Source organism: Dendrobates tinctorius, unplaced genomic scaffold, assembly GCF_039654945.1.
Source record: "Dendrobates tinctorius isolate UK_male_01 unplaced genomic scaffold, ASM3965494v1 ptg000039l, whole genome shotgun sequence".
NCBI classification, from domain to species: Eukaryota; Metazoa; Chordata; class Amphibia; order Anura; family Dendrobatidae; genus Dendrobates; species Dendrobates tinctorius.
Window position 1 is genome coordinate 9630144 of NW_027361707.1, and position 19438 is coordinate 9649581.

The 19438-nt window shown below is 45.3% G+C and overlaps 1 protein-coding gene across 1 annotated transcript in view; it reads right to left on the minus strand.

Moving 5' to 3' along the window:
• The window catches only part of FAM193A (family with sequence similarity 193 member A), a 129909-nt gene that overhangs the window by 47186 nt on the left and 63285 nt on the right, over window positions 1–19438 (minus strand). Inside the window, exons 9-19 of the mRNA XM_073574466.1 lie at window positions 18502–18579; window positions 17307–17419; window positions 16787–17029; window positions 13374–13527; window positions 13116–13295; window positions 12173–12421; window positions 11849–12047; window positions 9716–9988; window positions 6110–6392; window positions 5652–5838; window positions 4431–4664 (exon numbers count right to left, since the gene is read on the minus strand). Coding sequence (XP_073430567.1) covers window positions 4431–4664; window positions 5652–5838; window positions 6110–6392; window positions 9716–9988; window positions 11849–12047; window positions 12173–12421; window positions 13116–13295; window positions 13374–13527; window positions 16787–17029; window positions 17307–17419; window positions 18502–18579 — 2193 coding nt within the window. The remainder of the gene's footprint in view (window positions 1–4430; window positions 4665–5651; window positions 5839–6109; window positions 6393–9715; window positions 9989–11848; window positions 12048–12172; window positions 12422–13115; window positions 13296–13373; window positions 13528–16786; window positions 17030–17306; window positions 17420–18501; window positions 18580–19438) is intronic.

Here is a 19438-nt window from a genome sequence, read left to right on the forward strand (position 1 = left end):
GGTATATGCAGGTATGCGTCCTGTATGTCTATTGAGGCAAGATATTCTTTTTCCATAGACGCAACGATTGACCGGAGGGATTACATGCGGAAGTGGCGAACTCGAACGTACTTTTTGAGTTGCTTGAGGTCTAGTATGGGTCGGACGCTGCCTCCCTTCTTGGGCACCATGAACAGGTTGGAGTAGAAACCTCGGAAGCGCTCTTCTGCTGGGACTGGCACTATGACTCCTGCTCACAGGAGGGAAGAAACCGCTTGACGGAAGGCCTGAGCTATGAGCAGGGATTTTGGAGGGACAGAGGGGAAAAAACCTGTGCGGTGGGCTAGTAAGTAAACTCGATTTTGTATCCTGAAGACACTATTTCCTTGACCCACTTGTCTTCTGTAATAGGCAGCCAGACCTGCTGAAAGAGTAGCAGTCGTCCGCCTACAAGTGGGGTGTCTTCCAGAGGGCATGAGTCAGGATGAGGGAAAAACCTGAGGTTTTCCTCCTTTAGGTTTTGCCTGGCTTGCCTTTGATTGCCAGTTCCTGTCCGGCCTCTGTGCCGCACGTGTGTTGTCCCTGCGGGGGGGGGGACGGGGACGATTACGGTTTTGTGCTGGACGTGAGACGGACCAGCCTGAAGAATTCCGAAAGGATAGGAAACGAGATTGATTACGCCTTTTAAACGTGCGTTTTGGTCTTAGTTGAGGGAGGGAAGTACTTTTGCCCCCGGTAGCATTGGATATCATTGTATCCAGCTTTTCACCGAAAAGACGGCAACTGAAGTACGGGAGATTTGCTAGGACTTTTTTGAGGCCGCATCCGCTTTCCATTCTCTTAGCGAGAGAATACGCCGGATTGTGATGGCGTTTGATGCTATTCCCGCTATCCCTCTTGCAGAGTCCAACGCTGCATGGACCATGTAATCTGCCACCACTGCAATTTGCACCGCCTGGTCCGCCAGCTGAGGATTTGAAGCTTGAAGACCCTTTTGCAATAGATCAGCCCAAGCAATGATGGCCTTGACTGCCCAAACTGAAGCAAATGCGGGAGCCAAAGAGGCACCTGTCGCTTCAAAGATTGAACAAGCCATGCGTTCTACTTGTCTGTCTGCTGTGTCCTTGAGGGTTGAACTGTCCGGCAGCGAGAGAAGCGTTTGTGCTGCTAGTCTAGAGACTGGAGGGTCCACGACAGGCGGATCTGTCCAATCCTTGATGTCTTTCTGTGGAAAGGGGTATTTTGCTTCCAAACACTTGCGATTGGCGAATTTTTTCTCAGGCTGCAAAAAATGCTTAGAAAGGATTTTTTGAAATTCCAGGTGATTAGGGAAGACCTTCGATGGTTTCTGAACACTTTCAAAAGAAATCTTGTGTTCTGGTGCTTCCGGGGTTGAATCTGAAATGTCCAGCACCCGAAGGATGGAAGAGACGATATCCTCAACTATCGCAGTATTGCTAGGGGGACAAGGGAGCAAAGCGTTCTCTGTTTCGTTATCTGAATTGGAGTCACATATGCCCTCTGAGTCCTGCGCATCGCTAAGGAGCTCCCTAGCGGGCGAACTAGAGCGGAGGTTTCCCGTGGTCTGGGATCGTTGTGGAGATCCGCATTGTCATTCTCTATCAGGGGACGGCCTCGGTGAGCTGAGGCCACTGTGTCTTTCCCTGGAGGGGGAAGACCTATTGCTATGTGAGACGCAGATGAACGCGACCTGTGGGTCCGCTTACGCCTCGAACTGTCGGAAGCGCCCTGATCATGAGACCGGACATCCCTTTGCTGGGTAACGTTCATAGCCGAGACATGACCCTGCAGTAATGTGGAGGTCAGGTTATCTATAGACTGTGTCATAGACTGCGACATCTGAGTCATAGAATCATAGAATCGTAGAGTTGGAAGGGACCTCCTGGGCCATCTGGTCCAACCCCCTGCTCAAAGCAGGATTCGCTAAATCATCCCAGTCAGATGTCTGTCCAGCCTCTGTTTGAAGACTTCCATTGAAGGAGAACGCACCACTTCTCGTGGCAGCCTGTTCCACTCATTGATCACTCTAACTGTCAAAAAGTTTTTTCTAATATCTAATCTGTGTCTCCTCCCATTCAGTTTCATCCCATTGCTTCTAGTCTTTCCTTGTGCAAATGAGAATAAAGTTGATCCTTCTACAATGTGACAGCCCTTTAGATATTTGTAGACAGCTATTAAGTCTCCTCTCAGTCTTCTCTTTTGCAAACTAAACATTCCCAAATCCTGCAACCTTTCCTCATAAGACAGGGTTTGCAGACCGGTCACCATTCTGGTCGCTCTTTTCTGAACTTGCTCCAGTTTGTTGATGTCTTTTTTAAAATGTGGTGCCCAAAACTGGACACAATATTCCAATGCCCATTCCGGCGCAGTAGCGGTCGCAGAAGCGTTGGTAGGGACTTCTTGGGGTTCTGATCCTGTTTTTTGGGTACAATCCCGGCAGTGCGGGTACGTGCTGCCGCTGGGGAGAGTGGCCTTGCAGGCTGTGCAGACTGCATAAAAGCAGTCTTGCCTGGTTCTTTTCCTTGAGCCCGACATAGTACCTAGGCTGATTAGTGGAAGCCCTACAGGGGTATCTACGCAGAGGAAAGGAGTAGGAGAGCGCTATAGGGTATAGGAATTCACAGCTGAGTACCAAGGACCCAGCTGTGATCTTACCCCACCGGTGTCCAGCGCTGATAAGTCCCACGTCCTGTGCCCCCCGGAGACTGCTGTGCTGCGTTCCCCCAGGTGCAGCAAGATGGCCACCGGATTCTGAGGTGGAGAGGGAAGGGGGCGGAGAGCTGGAAAAGGGCGCGCTGGGCCATGTAAAAGTGCTCCCATCCTGCCTCTATCCGCCCCTTCTATGACACTACAGTGTCATTTTTGTCAGTCATTTTTGTCATCCGGGGGGCGGGAATGGGGCGGCGACTTCGGCTAGGCCGAAGCCACGGCCTAAATTTGAAGTCTCCTGCCCAGCAGGGCTCCAGGACAGCGCGGTCGGGGGGGTCGGATTTAAACCAGACCCCCCCCAGAATGAAAGGAGGGCAGGCGGTGGGGCCATGTATGTGACTGGGGCCCTGTGGAGGGTCCCTTGGGGTGCCATTGCTGCAGAGACCGGGGCGCAGGGAGCCCGGTCTCTGATAAGTGCCCTGCCTCGCTGCACCTCCCCTGGTCCCAAAAGAAGCCAACAGGTAGACTGGGGTCCCTGGTGCCTGGTACAGGCCCTACCTGCGGTGTCTCAACCTAATACCCCCAGAGGGGGATTAGGGAGGGTGCTGCTGTCACCGTCAGGGGGCTTCATCGTCGCCTCGACCTCGAGCCGGACGGAACTGATGAAGGAGGGGGGGGTCTCGACCTCGAACCAGTACCCGAGGGACTGGTGAGGGAGCGACATGGGGAATAGCCACCTCGACCTCAACCGGGCACCCCTAATGGGGGACCGAGGAGGGAGCCATGCCGTGAGTCTCGCTGGAGACCCTCTTTTCTTCATCTGTAGTCCTTTGGAAAAAAAATCCAGGAAAAAGACGGAGTAAAAAATCTTAGGTGTGCCTCCTGCGACACTAAGCAAAAACTGGAGAAGGCTGACGCCGTCCAGGGGTGTATACTGCAGAGGAGGAGCCAAAGTTAATCTTTTTCAGATTATGCATAGTGTCGCCTCCTAGTGGACAGCAGCATAACACCCACGGTTCTGTGTCCCCCAATAAGGCGACAGAGTAATAAGACTACTTCATAAGGCGCAAGCTGAAGGTTTTACAATCGCCCTCACAGTCCCCTCATCTGAACATAATTGAAAATCTATGACTAGACCTCAAAATAGCGGAAGATGCAAGACGACCCAGGAATCTCACAGAACTGTAAGGAAGAATCAAAGAAAATCCCTCAAACAAGAATAGAAGGCCTATTGTCTGGCTAAAAAACGTGTGTACAACCTGTGATATTTGCAAAAAAAAAAAAAAAAAAAAAAAAAGGGGGGGGGGGGTGCAACTAGTTACTAACCAGGCAGGGTGCATTAGCCCATTCTTCTTTTTGTCATTTTTAAAATGTGAAAGATGAAAACATTTTTTTCTCTTTTTGCCTAAAATACAAAGGAAATGTGTCATCTGTAACTATCACTTTTAGAGACCATTTAATCTTCAAACTTGCTTAACCGTTCACAACCCCCGTAATCTTGACCAGGGGTGCCCAAACTTTTACATGTCACTGTACAAGTTGTGGATTTAATGAATATTTATTGCTGTGGAAAAAACTGGCCTCCACATGGATGAGATTGGCTGCTACCTCCACAGAGGCCAGTTTTTATCATGGAGGCTCCACCAGCACAGACAACAGGTCTTAAAAGTGTGTGGTGCACAGAGTAAAAAAACAGCTGGGACCCTATGTACATGAGGCAAGGCAGCAGGCAAGTGTGTGTACACAGTAATGCTGAGCCCCGGGAACAGACTGGAGCTTACCTTTCTTTGCTTGTGTCTCGCACGCTTGGCGGCCCGTGAGCTGCTGACTGGTTTGGGCTCCGAGCTGTTGATGAACTGTACTAGGTCTTCTACCTTTCGATGGTCGACCACACCGGTATCCCTTTCTGGGATCTGCTCTGGCTTTTTGGGCTGCTCTTCTTTCCTCTTGGTTAGCCGTAAACGGAGTTTCTCCCTCATTTCTGTGTAATTTCTACTGGTTGGTGCTGACGGGGGCTTAAGTAGGAATCAGATCGTGTCAGACCACAGAGCACAGTATTATGAACCAAGTCACACGCGAAAAAAATGCTAGAGTACGAACATATTCAAAGAGCAACATCTGTTGGCACTTTCTGCAAAGTGTTTATTACAGATTTGGTAAAATGAAATGTAAAACTTTTAATTTTTATATAAAATTGCTCAAAGTTCAGAGACCTCCGATTGCTGTCAATCAAGACTTTTATTATATACTTCCATCTGTTTTGATCACGTGCCGATTACTCTGATGCAGGGTGTGTTACATTAGTCGCAGATTTCACCCCCATTGGAATGAAACTCGTGTGATAATTTTTATGTGAAAAATGTTGGCAGCACAGGGATGAGAATTTCTACTAGCCTGTACTGTAATCCTCTGTGGATTTTTACCTGCACAAATCCGTAAGTAATATCTGCAGGAAATCAACCGCTTGTGAATTCTTGCACACTGACTATCACCTTTTTTATTTACCCACTAAATCATTGAATCAATGGCTACACTTCGGTGAGAAATGCCAAACTTAGAGTACAGTGATCAGAACTATGGCCCTAAGCCTTTACACAAAAAAAAAAAAAGCAGGGAGTTCGATTCAGATTAGGGTGAATAGAAAGTTGCATGCTAGGCACAACTGCTGTCAGGCAAGGTAGTAGTTATAGAATATGTTAAAACTAGTGATGAGCGAACGTGCTCAGATAATGCGTTACCCAAGCACGCTTGTGTGCTGACTGAGTGTCTTCAGCGTACTCGAAAAATATGTTAAGAGTCCCCGCGGCTGCATGTCTCTTGGCTGTTTGTTAGGCAATCCCTGTATGCGTTGTGGCAATTGAACAGCCGCGGGAACATATTTTTTGAGCACGCTGAAGACACTGTTAGCACCCGAGCATGATCAGATAACACCTTATCCGAGCACGTTCGCTCATCACTAGTGAAAACTATTAATTACTACTTATACACATAAAGACCCTCACCCCTCCATGTCCGAAGAACTCGCAGTAGCAGCAGTCACAGTATTTGCCCTCTTTCTGGTTAGTGGATGTGGAGGTGCTGGAGCTGTGTTCGGAGCAGCTGTCTTCGTCCTGACTCTCCTCCCCATCGTACTGCTGGTGATCGTACGCCACGTTGTTTTCACACCGATGACCCTCGCATTCTGGATCGCTGGAACACAAGTCACTCTGGGTTAAAGTCTGAAAACCGCTCAATCAAGTAAATGTTGTTTATGTAAAACTTGTGAAAATTGTGCCTCTGCTCTTCCCTGACCAAAAGGCGGCGGCTGGCCGAAGTAGAGCCTGTGCACCTCCGTGCCATTCATCGTCTATGCACTCTGGAGAAAGCAGAGTGCTGGACTCTGCTCCATCCGGCAGTCCAATAGACAAATGAATGGAGCTAAGAGCGAGCATCTGCACCTCTATAACACGCGTTCCCTTACCTGCAGACACTAGGCGGTGCACTGAGCGTACTGTCTGTAGCAGACGTTGGAGGAGCAGCAGTGGAAGGACAGAAACCTAAATGAGAATCCACAAAACCAGGAGCAGTGGCAGCTGTTTTGGGAAAGGGCTGAGGATTAATATTTGGATGGTGTGGAGTGGAGGCAGATGAATGTGTGGCAGGAGATAGGGAGGGAAGAGCTGCTAAGCTTGTCGGACTGTTTCTCGGTGCAACCGGCGTAGATGGATGTCTGTGCTCTTCTTTGATGTTATGAAATACATCACCTGAAATAACAGAGAAAGTGAAAGGATGAAAAAGCAATGGTCTTCCTGCAAATGTAGCATCCATCAGTAAAGATAGCTATCAGCAACACTAGAGGGAGCCAAGGTGCTCAAAAGGAATCTGTCACCCCATTTTTCGAGTATCAGCTGCCGGCACCGCCATTAGGGGCTTATCTACAGCATTCTGTAATGCTGTAGATAACATAGTAACATAGTTATTAAGGTTGAAGGGAGACTTTAAGTCCATCTAGTTCAACCCATATCCTATCCTAACTTGCCCTAACATGTTGATCCAGAGGAAGGCAAAAAAAACCCATGTGGCAACAGTAAGATTCACATTGGGGAAAAAAATTCCTTCCCGACTCCACATACGGCAATCAGATTAGATCCCTGGATCAACGCAATCTTAAGGTAACTAGTATATATACCCTGTAATATACTTTCCAAGAAAGGCATCCAGGCCCTTCTTAAATTTTAGTAGGGAATCACTCATTACAACATCATATGGCAGAGAGTTCCATAGTCTCACTGCTCTTACAGTAAAGAATCCGCATTGGTGAGTATGCTTAAACCTTCTTTCCTCCAGACGTAGAGGATGCCCCCTTGTCCCAGTCACAGATCTAAGAGTAAAAAGATCATTAGAAAGGTCTTGGTATTGTCCCCGCATATATTTATACATTGTAATAAGATCACCCCTAAGCCTTCGATTCTCCAAACTAAATAACCCCAAGTGTAATAACCTGTCTTGGTATTGCAGACCCCCCAGTTCCCTAATAACCTTGGTCGCTCTTCTCTGCACCCGCTCCAGTTCAGCTAGGTCTTTCTTATACACCGGAGACCAGAACTGTACACAATATTCTAAGTGTGGTCGCACTAGTGACTTATATAGAGGTAAAATTATGTTCTCCTCATGAGCATCTATGCCTCTTTTAATGCATCCCATTATTTTATTTGCCTTTGCAGCAGCTGCCTGACACTGGCCGCTAAATGTGAGTTTGTCGTCCACCCATACACCCAGGTCTTTTTCAGTGACAGTTTTGCCCAGTGTTTTACAATTAAGCACATAATTATACATCTTGTTCGTTCTACCCAAGTGCATGACCTTACATTTATCCCCATTAAAGCTCACTTGTCATTTATCAGCCCAAGCTTCTAGTTTACATAAATCCTCCTGTAATATAAAATTGTCCTCCTCTGTATTGATTACCCTGCAGAGTTTAGTGTCATCTGCAAATATTGAAATTCTACTCTCTATGCCCCCTACAAGGTCATTAATAAATATGTTAAAAAGAAGCGGGCCCAAAACTGACCCCTGTGGTACCCCACTGCTAACTGTGACCCAGTCCGAGTGTGCTCCATTAATAACCACCGTTTGTTTCCTTTCCCTGAGCCAGCTCTTAACCCACCTACACATATTTTCCCCTATCCCCATTGTTCTCATTTTATGTATCAACCTTTTGTGTGGCACCGTATCAAAAGCTTTTGAAAAGTCCATGTACACCACGTCCACTGCATTCCCTTGGTCCAGTCCGGAACTTACCCTTCATAAAAGCTTATCAGATTAGTCTGACAGGAACGGTCCCTTGTAAACCCATGTTGATATTGGGTCATAAGGTTATTCTTCTCCAGATACTCCAGTATAGTATCTCTTAGAAAACCCTCCAGGATTTTACCCACAGTTGAGGTTAAACTTACTGGCCTATAATTTCCAAGTTCAGTTTTTGTCCCCTTTTTAAATATTGGCACCACATTTGCTATACGCCCCTGATGTAACCTGAAAGATAAGAAAAATGAGTTATATTATACTCACCCAGGGGCGGTCTGGGTCCGATGCCTCCCATCTTCTAACGGTGACATCCTCTTCTTTGCTTCCCGTCGCGACTTGAGGGCAGGGCAGAGCAGAATACTGCAGTGCGCAGGACCTCTCCCGGCGCCTGGGCAGAGCAGTGCGCCTGCGCAGGAGCCGCAACGGGATGCAAAGAAGAGGACATTGCCATTAGAAGATGGGATGCGCCGGACCGGACCGCGACACCCATCGGACCGGACCCAGACCGCCCATGGGTGAGTATAATATAACTCTTATTTCTTATCTTTCAGGTTACATCGGGGGCTTATCTACAGCATTACAGAATACTGTACATAAGCCCCTGATGGCGGTGTCGGCAGCTGATGGACGAAAAATGGGGTGACAGGTTCCCTTTAAGGCATTGCGTTCAATGCATAAAAGAATGTTGTCAGCGCCATCTAGTGGCAAATTTCCTCCACTTCTTCTAAGACCCTTAACTTTATATTTTCATCATTAAAGCTAATTAAAAAGAAAATTCAAATTGGCTGGGAATGAGGAAGAAAAACAGCAATTTTGCCATTCATTTTCTGAGTTTTGTTTTATACATGTTTGCTGCATTTTTTACAGATCCCCCGGCTGTAGTTACATGCAGGGAGCAACCACAGAAACTCTGTGCTGCACCTGGGAAGGGTGAGATAAACTCAAGTGTTGTACATGGGGAAGAAAAAAAAAAAAAAAAAAAAAAAACACACCACTCTTTCACCTTTCACTTGTGTTACAAACATGGGGTGAGTTAGGAAGAGTGCTTTTTTTAATTAAACAAAATAAACTAAAAAAATAAAAAAAACTGCAGCAGGCAGACAGGGGACCTAAAAATCCCTTTTTCAAATACTCTGACAGCCACCACTTTTAATTTTCAATTAATAAAGTTGTGTCTTTTTTTGCTGCATGAACTATAGTTTTATTGGTACATTTGACCTTGTGTTCCCTTTATTCAAATTTTGTTTATTTTTTTACTTTTTGATGATTTGCCCACCAAACAGTAATCCTGCCAATTTCTTCCCTCTCCATTGCAGTGTATGGGAAAAATATTGACATGTTCTTATTTCAGGCAATTCAGCAAATACTAAATTTATATGCACATAATTACACTTTTATATTTGATTCTAGTTTGCCTCTTGCTATAAGGCTGTGGCCGATGGGTGACAGCTCTTTCCAACCTCCTAGATTCTACTGTCAATAGTGACAATGGCATTCAAAAGGTTAAATTGGTGCAACTGGAGCTAATGTCGGGTGACGGCTGTATAACAGAGTCGGCACCTGAGCTGTATTTGTTTAGTCTCCGCTCATGAGCCCACTCTGTAATAGATATTTGCACACGTCTTTCTGGGTCTTTGCCCCTCATCAGTGCAAAGCAAATATAAGTCACTGATAAGTGAAGGGGAGAAAAATATTAAAAGCTAAAACAAAACAGTGGACAGTTGTGGCTTACAGGTGTGAGGGCCAATGTCTGTAGACAAGTATACGCTCCCTCACTCACCGATAGAAGAAGGCCTCTTGGATGACACTTTGAACTGGTTGCTGCTAGACTGTACCGTCGTGGCTGTGCAGGAAACGGATGACGTTGCGGACGAGGTTGCCATTACAACCTTATTTGCTTCTATAAAGGCATCCTGGAAATTATATAGACATTTCTTTTTGGCAGTGTTTTTCTTCTCTTTAACATCCGATGCTGTTGTCGTCTCATTGCTGGATGTGGTGGGAAGTGTTTCTGGTCTAATTTCTGGGAGGGCTGGACCTAATATATCCCCTCCTGGAAAGCGAGAAAGGGGGGAGGAGGTGAATAAGATAAAAAAATAAGCCATTGTTTAAATCAGCTTTTTCTGTTAAATGTATTCTTTTTTGTCCATTTTTGGTAATGTCTCTCCCCCCTTATCAAAATCTGTATTAAAAAGACAAAAAAATTGAAATGTAGCAATTTCCACACAAGCTAGTAAGGGTTTTTTTATTCTCCAACTTCCATTTTCAAGAAATTCACATGAACATTAGCAGCAAAGCACAGACTCCAACCCTATTTTTTTTTGTATTTAATCATCTAATGCGAGAGGGCACGGATAGGGAGGGATGCAGGCAAGGAGAGGGAGGAGGTGAGCTGTGACCACGTATTGAGATAGGTGGATCCTAGCTGCGTATAGAGGCGTTAGTCATTGCAATCCTGCCTCTGATGGGAAGGAAAAAATCCTAAAAAGGACAGAAAATAACGATAAAAAGCCCCAGTGGCCAGTGTGAAAATTTTAAAATTATGAATTGTTTTTTTGTTTTTGTTTTTTTTAAATTGCCATATTAAAAATTGACAACAATTCTTAAAAAATACATAGGCTTTCCTTGTGGAAAGTGACATGACAGTGTAAGGAGACTTATAGGCCATGCAATGCTCCTCTGGCAAATCAAATATGCAAATTGCCTCTACAGAGAAGAAGTGGACCAGCACTCTAGTGCCACCTACTGGAAGAAAAGCAATCCTAAAAGTCAATATGGACCCTTGCCAAATGACTCCAGATAAAATCCAAAGCAGATACTCCATTTGCAGATACGTGTTTCGGGGCATCTACCCCGCATCAGTGCAAAGCAAATATAAATAAAAACGTATAAAGATAACAGCTGGTTAACACAAAGGTTCACTTTCCGATGACACATTTCCTTTAAGCTGGCAATGCACATTAGATAGCTATTGTCCAATCTTTCAGCTGACACGTCTCTCTCTCGTCCCCACTACACACAGGAATGCTCGGCTGAGCGCCACAGTACTCAGAGAATTGCTGCCTACTTATATCCTTAGCAATCAGGACAATCGCTGTTAAATTCAACAGCCTGTTCCTATGGGAGATCCTCAATACTAGTTAGATGGTCAGAAAATCCTACCAAATTTGGCTGTGTATGGGGGACCTCAGCCTAAAAAGTATACTTCATGAGCCTTTCCCAGTACATATTTTAATGTTGCTATAGCCCCACCCCACCATTTACCAGACAGACCAGGAGTTTTGTTTTTTTTTTTTACTTTGGCCTTTATTTAATTGCATCGATGGCGTTAAGGCACAAAATAATAGAATTAGACTTACCGGTAATTCGGTTTCTAGGAACCTTCCATGATAGCTACATCCTCCGATGTAGCTGTCGTGGAAGGCGACTAGAGAAATACACCATGCATACAGTACACTTTTTTTTGCAATGTGTCTGTGGTGGAGGGATGCCTAATGGTGATGAGCGAACGTGGTTGGTTGAGGTGTTTTCTGTGCATGCTCATGTGCTAACCGAGAGTCTTCGGCATGGTCAAAAAATATGTTCAAATTTCCTCAGAAGCATGTCTCGCCACTGTTCTGACAGCCACAAAACATGCAGGGATTGGCTAACAAAGACAATAACTGCATGTGTTGTGGATATCAAACAGCAGCGAGACATGCAGCTGCAGGGATTCAAAAAAATTGTTCGGGCATGCCTAAGACACCCGTTTAGCACCCGAGCATGCTCAGATAACACCTTATCCAACCACGCTCGCTCATCACTAATGCCTAAGCAAAGGAAGAAACCAGCGTCACTTTGGCTCATCTCTTATAGGGTGAAACTCTCGACTGCTCTCTGCGCAGGATACTTACTGCCATACTGCCATATTTACCTGCCAAGGGGTCGGGTAAAAAAGACGTTGGACTCCAGTTTTTCTCGTTCATCATTTCTGAATTCCATAAACTTATAAATTTTGACCTGTTCCACTCGGGAGAATTGCCAAAACAGGTTGGGTATATGTGATCCTGTAGGGAGGCATTGAACACTTGATGCTTATTGGTGTGATTCTGTACGGTTGTGGGTGGCAAGGCCTAAGAAAAAAAGAAAAAAAAATGCAAGTGTTAATAGGAGCCATATACCCAAGCACAAAAGTAAAAGGGCAATATATAGGCTTAGCGGGATGGAAGAGCGCAAAGTTCAACGCCTCAAAACTTACCTTACTGTGTGCAAACGGGGAAGCATAGAGAGTGGGATGGATGAGAGGTCTGGGCAGGTGGGGGATTGTGTGTAAGGGTAAATGTCCGTGTATATGGGGGTAGAGGTGAAGTGCTGGGTGCGCTGGCTTGTCAGGATTAACAAACTGATGTCCAATCGGGAGACGTCCAGCTACCAGTGCAGACGGAGAAAGGCCAGAAGCTTCCTGCTTACAAACATGACACTCGCAAGTATTTGGTATAGTATCCACCTACAATACAAAACACAATTACACCACTATGTACAGTCATATCAAAACAAACTGGGGAGCACTTATGTGAGCTAGGAGAGCTTTCCTTGTACTACCTGTATGGCTGAATGTTGGCCTAAAATAATGGCTGGCTGCTAACCCCCTGAGTTTGATGGGCAAACTCGGCTGATTACCAGGGATACCAGCCCCAGGACTGGGCTTGATCAGCTGATCACTCCAATGTATGTGTCTGGACTAACGGTTGTCTTCTGAATTATTGTATTATTTTGATCTGAACGCTTTAATATATTTGTGCTTTAACGGTTTAATGTTATTAAAATTTAAAATCTGTTTGCTGTCAGTGAATGGAATTGTTTTTCTTCTGTACATTTACAAATATGGGAAAACCCCTGTTAATCACTCAATTCAAGTGTCTAAATCAATGCCCTTGCATTGTCCCCTGCGTCCAACAACTTCGGGCCCCCATAGTCCACTGTGTCCAACAACATCCGACCCCATAGTCCCCGATGTATAACATCCTTCACCGTAGTCCCCGATGTATAACATCCTTCACCGTAGTCCTTGATGTACAACATCCTTCTCCGTAGTCCCCGATGTATACCATCCGGCCCCATTACCCTCAGCCAACTTCCTCACCCTCCAGTGTATAACATCCCACCCCTACTCTACAGAGTAAGAATCAGTATTGGATTACCTGTGGGCTGAGGTATGATGGAGGGGGGCTGTCCACCTTTGCGCCTTCCTTTCGAGGTGACCTCTTCCCGACATGAATGTCATCTTTTGACATGTCTGGCTGCTCACCGCAGCTCTCGCCATCTGCTTCTTCATCGTCCGCCTCTGAGGAGCTGCTGCTTGTGCTGCTCACTGAAGGAGACTGTAAAGCAGAGACCATGACAATTTACATTTCTATGAAAGACGAGAGAGATGCCGGGTGCCATAGGAAGTCACCTACTTCGTCTTTCAACGCCATGTTTTCTCCACCGCCATTGAACTCGTTGTGAATACCATTCATGTTGGCGACGACTTCCACGTCATCGTAGTTGTTCAGGGGGTAAATATCAGCAAATTTTGCTGATAAGGGGGCACCATCTTCATCATCACTACCGCTTTAAACAAAGATGATCCAGTTAACTTAAGTTCACCCATTAATAAAGCCTCATAGGTAGGCCGATATCCCAAATTTTATGGATGACTGCTATATTGAATTAGATAGGAGACGTCATACACAAACTACCAATACTGCAGTGGTGTTGTAACTCAGTATTACTGGGATGCCCTAAAACCACCACTATCTCCCCAGCCCTTTGAGCTCATCATAAATCATGTCATTGAGTGACGGTGGATACTGAGCTGATATGGTCAGCAATTTTATGATGACCTCAGAGGGGGAAAAACAGCAGAAACACCTCGCTCCTGTGATAAAACAGGCAGGGAAACATGATCTATTACAAAAAGACGTAGCTGCAAGCCCCTGCTGTGTCTGTATATTCTTATTCCTCCCCTGGCCAGGAGTTGTAGTATGCACTGGAGCAGCTCTACATGGTTGGACACAGCCAAAAAGACTGTATGGGCACATTTATAAACGTCTTAACACAGGAACACAATTTATTTTAAGACATCCAATTGTTAAACTTATTAATATTCCAAGATTAATTAAAATGTCTTTTGCTCACAGGACAACCTCTTTAAAACTGTCCCAAGATTTCACCAAGTGTCCGTAAAGAGGGGCAGAAGGAGCAACCCCCTGAAAAAAAGGTATCATATTTGTGAAAAATCAGTATATGAAGAATCCTAGGAATGGAGAAAAACCCTGTGATGCAAGATCCTTTGTCCTCACAAGTGAAAATAGAAACTCCAAGTATAGCAGTAAACCTTGTCATATTGAGATTTATGAGCCATCAGCATGGGCTGGACAACGAAGACAGAAATTGCATTGGATCTCAGAACCTCGGTTTCAACAGCCAACCTTTTAAATGCAGCTGCGGTACAGTGGGGTGGAAGACCAGGACCAGGAGAAAGATGGTTGATGATGAAAAGGAAAAAGCCATGGAGCTTCTTTGACCAGCTCCATAAGGTCAGAGTACTATGCCTGGAGAAGCCAGTCTGGAACCATTAGGATCCCCCTCCGCTTTGATCAATTGAGAATGTGAGGAAGGAGGTGATCAGGAGGGATAGACAGAGCAGTGAGTATTCTGCTCATGGAGTGACAAGAGCATCTGCTGCAAAGGTCCTTTAGTTCAGGGATTCAGCGATATAGGTTGGGACCTTGTGATTGAGACAAGACACAAAGAGGTCTACATCGAAGTGGCCCCAGCGATGGTAGCTGGCCGAACATCTGTAAAAGATTTCACTCTCTCAGATCCAGAAAGGTTCTCTACTGTGGAAATCCAAGGCCCAGCTTTCCACACTTGGAACGTGGACCAGGGTGAGTGATGGAACATGATGCTCCATCCAGTGAAGACTCCTGGGGTCTTCCCTCTAATGGTTCGAGTAGGCCATGAGAGTAGAGTTTACAGGATTGCAAGACTGCTCACAAAGTGGGAGAACTAGAAAGATGGCTTACAGTTCCTGCAAACAGATCTGTAGGTGGGATTCTGCCAAAGACGGAGTGGTATAATTGGTGAATACCCCTTCCCATCAGCAAGAAAGACTAACATTGGCTGCCATCATCTGAAATTAAACAGCAAGGAAGGATCTGCCAGAAGTAGAGCCAGGGCTTTCAACCACTAAAGGCCTCTGCGAACTCAAACAGGGAGACTGGTGAGATGGTCCTAAGAGTTCACTGACTTGTTTTGAAGAGACAATGTAATATTATAGAGGGTGGGCGATACAATCAGACAAAGCGTACTGCCCAAAAATTAAACCATCCAGCCCAGGACCATCATGGGGATAAAAAAATTAAAAAAAAAAAAGATGGATCGTGTGTTCTTTGTACAATAAAAGGCAGTCTGTAAGAAAAAAAAAAAAAAAAGTTTGGTGGAGGAAAACTCAACTCACCCAGTTATTTAAGGTCATGCTCAGGAATACTAGACGCTAGTATAGCGTCGAACATGATTTCTATAGTCTGATGATGCAACCAAAGCGCTCCAAGAATCCAGAGCATTTTGGAGGGTGGACAAATTCTTCTTCCTGGACGAGGTCTTTATCGACAGATCATCCAGATAAGCGCCAATTGTCACCCTACTAGCATGGAGGAACGTCATGAAGGGCTTGTCTGAAGGAGGGTGCGGCAAACTGGATATGAAGAGAAATGCCTGCTAAGAAACCACTGGTGGAACTCTGCAATAGGGATATGAAGATACGGATCATGTGTGTCTAACAAAGAGGAATTCTTCTAGCTCCAGTGATCGCACCACAGACCGCAGGTATAAAAGGTCAAATCTTCAGACCCTCAAAAATCTACTGTCTTTTTAGGTCAAAAATGTGCCTGATCAAGTCGCCTTTTCTTAGAAAATGATGAACAGGCAACAATGACTCTTTGGAGCTTAAATAAGTGTCCACTACTTGGACAACTCCTTGTCACACTTGGCCCCGATAAAATTAAAAAAGCTTATACTCACCTCCTGTACCGATGCTGTTCCAACGGTGTCAGCACTTGTTCTCCCCGGGGCTCCCGTGCGGTTCAATTCAACAAGAGGCGAGGACAGTGATGCCAGCACTGATTGGGTGCTGGGGTCACTTTTGACAACAACCGTACAAGAGCCCCAGGGGAAGAAAGTGCCGACACTGAGGGAATGATGCTGTCACAGGAGCAGACTATAGGCTTTTTCATTTTATTGGGGCCAAGCGTGGGGCATGAAAAGAGATTGACCTAGTAGTGGACAACCCCTTAAGAATGTGGATGGCTGGGGGAGGAGAAAAAAAAAAAAAAAAGATAAAAGCACTGGAGGTCGAGCTTTTAGAGGCAATGAAGGAAAGAACCTGTTTAGGAGCAGAGCGACAAATTTGATCTTGTAACCCATAGAGAAAACATCTCTCGGGCCCAGGTGTCGTCCATGTAAGCCATGTAAATCTGGAGGAGGGAAGACATAAAATTGACGTGAGTGGGGGGAGCTTTGCAGTTTTGGGATGCATATCCCAGTGAATATAACAAGTATAGCTTAATGCGCATTACTGAGAAATTTAACATGGATTTTGACTAGAGTTGGGCAAATTTGTTCTGGCTCCCTCTTACTTGGCAAATTATAGCGCTTACAGAATAAGCTGCAAAGGGAACCCGACTTCCAGTATCGCGCTGGCCGATCAGCACATATATACACATATATAGTTTGTGTGTGAGCGTGCGTGCACACAGACATATATTTATATACATACGTAATAGATACAGTGCACAACATTAACCACACATGCATACTAAGAACTCACTACGTGGGTGCAGAGCCGTTGTCTGCAAGGATCAGCCTGGGATGCTGCTGGATAGTGATGGGAGAACTGGGACCAGAACCTGAACTGGCGGAGGACATGCTGGGCGGGTGTATCTCCGACAGATAATCTGGAGTGGCGTCTACTTGTAGTGGCAATGGGTTTAGGTGGATATCATCTGTAATGGGGGTGTCCATGATGCCACACGTGAGGATGTGAGACAGGCTGCAGTCATCGCAGGTGCACCTAAGAACACAGACACGACAGTGTACAGTCAGAGAAAAAAATAATTAACGGTTTTTGTTGTTTTTTGTGAGAAGGCGATAATCAAAACAGAGACACTACACACGCTCCATAATTCGTAGCTGCAAAGACTGTCATGCATACAAATTAGCGGCAAGCAATGGGTTATGCAAGGCGTCATATACAGGAGTGTTTATAACATTCTCTCTTTGGTCTAGCAACTTTCCAGGGATTTGTATCAAGCAGCAGTCCATGGTTATACCGACAGCAATAAACCCACCTCCTCCTGTAGTTACAGTTCGGACAGTCGGACATGCACATCCGCGTTGACAGCATGTGTCTCATTTTGTCTGCGAAGTTATTTTCACCAGTTAACGCCTTCTTGTTGTTTAACTGGGGATGAAAATTAAAAAAAAAAAAATAATATCCCCATCATGAAGTTTCATGAAACAGAACAGGGTGCTAAGCCATCAGCTCCTGTGCGGTGGCCCGCGGTGACGCCCACCGGCACAGCGTCACTGCGGAGCAATGGTTTTAAAGAAAACGGGGACTGACGTGAATGACATTAGGACAAGAACAGATAGACAAACAATCAGGATTTCTAATTTGACTGGTTACGGTAAAGCTACACGGCCACTTTGGTTGTGCAACACCAAGACAGCAATGTGGCACCATAGGTATAGAGTGCAGCGGTACTTACTGCAACTGCGACAGTAAAAAAAAACAAAAAAAAACATGGAGTCACAGATCGCAAATGGCTTTTCTAATTGAGCTCGATGGAAATGTTGTTCAGATACATAAAAAGAATTTTCAAGTGCTCTGCAATAAACTAGTTCTCAAGAGTAGACTTAAAAAAGAAAAGCAACTTGAAGGGGGGGGGGGGGAAATTGCACACTTTTTTCGACTGCACGCCTTATATGCTGTAGCGTGACCAAAGTCGCCATGTAGCCCCAGCCCTATGGTGGTAATGACAAGGATTTGGACGCAGATGATAAATGCAGTAAAAAAAAAAATAAATAAAATAATAAATACCATACACAAACCAGACCTACTGTAAGGAAACACCTGGGCCAAAAGCACAGAAAGAAGCACAGAGAATGGGATTAATGCCCAACAGTAATTTGGCAGGACTGGATTTCAGCAGGACTGTCTGCAGGTGGGAGACTTTCTTTTGGACGAGACCCTGGTTTACTAAACTCAACCTACTTATTAAAGAGTCAGACCCTGACTTACAGGACACCTGCCTCCAGCTGGAGACATTTCTTATTTTGCTTTTTTTTTTTTTTTTTTGCAACATGAATTTCAGGAAAGCAGAAGAGCACACGGCCAGGGCCGGAGAGAACCAAGCAGATAACCCAGCAGAGAGGAGGTTGCCATCACAGAGTTTATTCTCAATTTATTCCCTCCCCCAAAGAGGATTTTGCTTCATGAAAGTCAATTCCAAAGCACAGTGAAAGCAATGGTGGCGGCCTTACGTGGTCTTCAATAAACATCCTTTGTCTATAGTATTCCCAATCTTCTTTTAGCATCCTGTGCTTGGACTGCAATGCCATCTAAAATGAAGTTTAGACCAGAGTAAACACGCTTTCTGGGAAATCCATAACCGCCTGCATTTCTTATGGCAGCGCTCCTGTTCTAGGCCCCTTCCTTCCCATGGATCGGGTGGGCTGCCAGTGTCACGCCATTTAGGCCGCCCCCACTGCTTTGTCCTAGTCTTTACCTTCCTGTGGGTAAGTCGCATGACGGCCACCATGTGAACCAGGACAGAAGTGGACACCGCGTTTACACTGGATCCAGCATACGACTTAGAAGGGGGGTGCTGCGGTATGATGTTAGAGGGGTTTGGGGTTTCTATATGAAGACACCAGTTTAAAAGCGTCATAGAGATTGTAAAGGAGCTAACCCCTTTAAAGCCTTTACAGAAAATAGTCAATTTTACTTTTCTAAACTGTCTGAGCCATATCCATTTTGAAGACCGCCGATTGGCACTCATCTAATAGCTTTGTTCCAATACTGCACGCATGAGCTGCTGCGGTGGTTCTCGGAAGCTCAAAGTGCTACCGAGAACAATGATTTTTTTAAGAAAGCTTAAAAGGGAACCGGTAATGTTAAAAACACCATGTCATCTGCAGGCAGGATGTTTAAGAGCAGGAAGAGCTGATTAGGATTATGGCGTCAAAATTTTGGTAAAACTTGCATTTTATTAATCAAAATGCACTGTATGTGTAGGAGTCCAGTGGGCGGTCCTACTCGGTGATTGACAGTCTACCCTCTGTGACTGTGCATGAACAGCAATAAATCAAACGTAGAACCGCCCATTGGACTCATTCATGCAAAACCTAGGGATTTCAATTACTAAATTGCAAGTTTTAGGCTGTGTTCACACGTTCAGGATTTTTCGCGTTTTTCTTG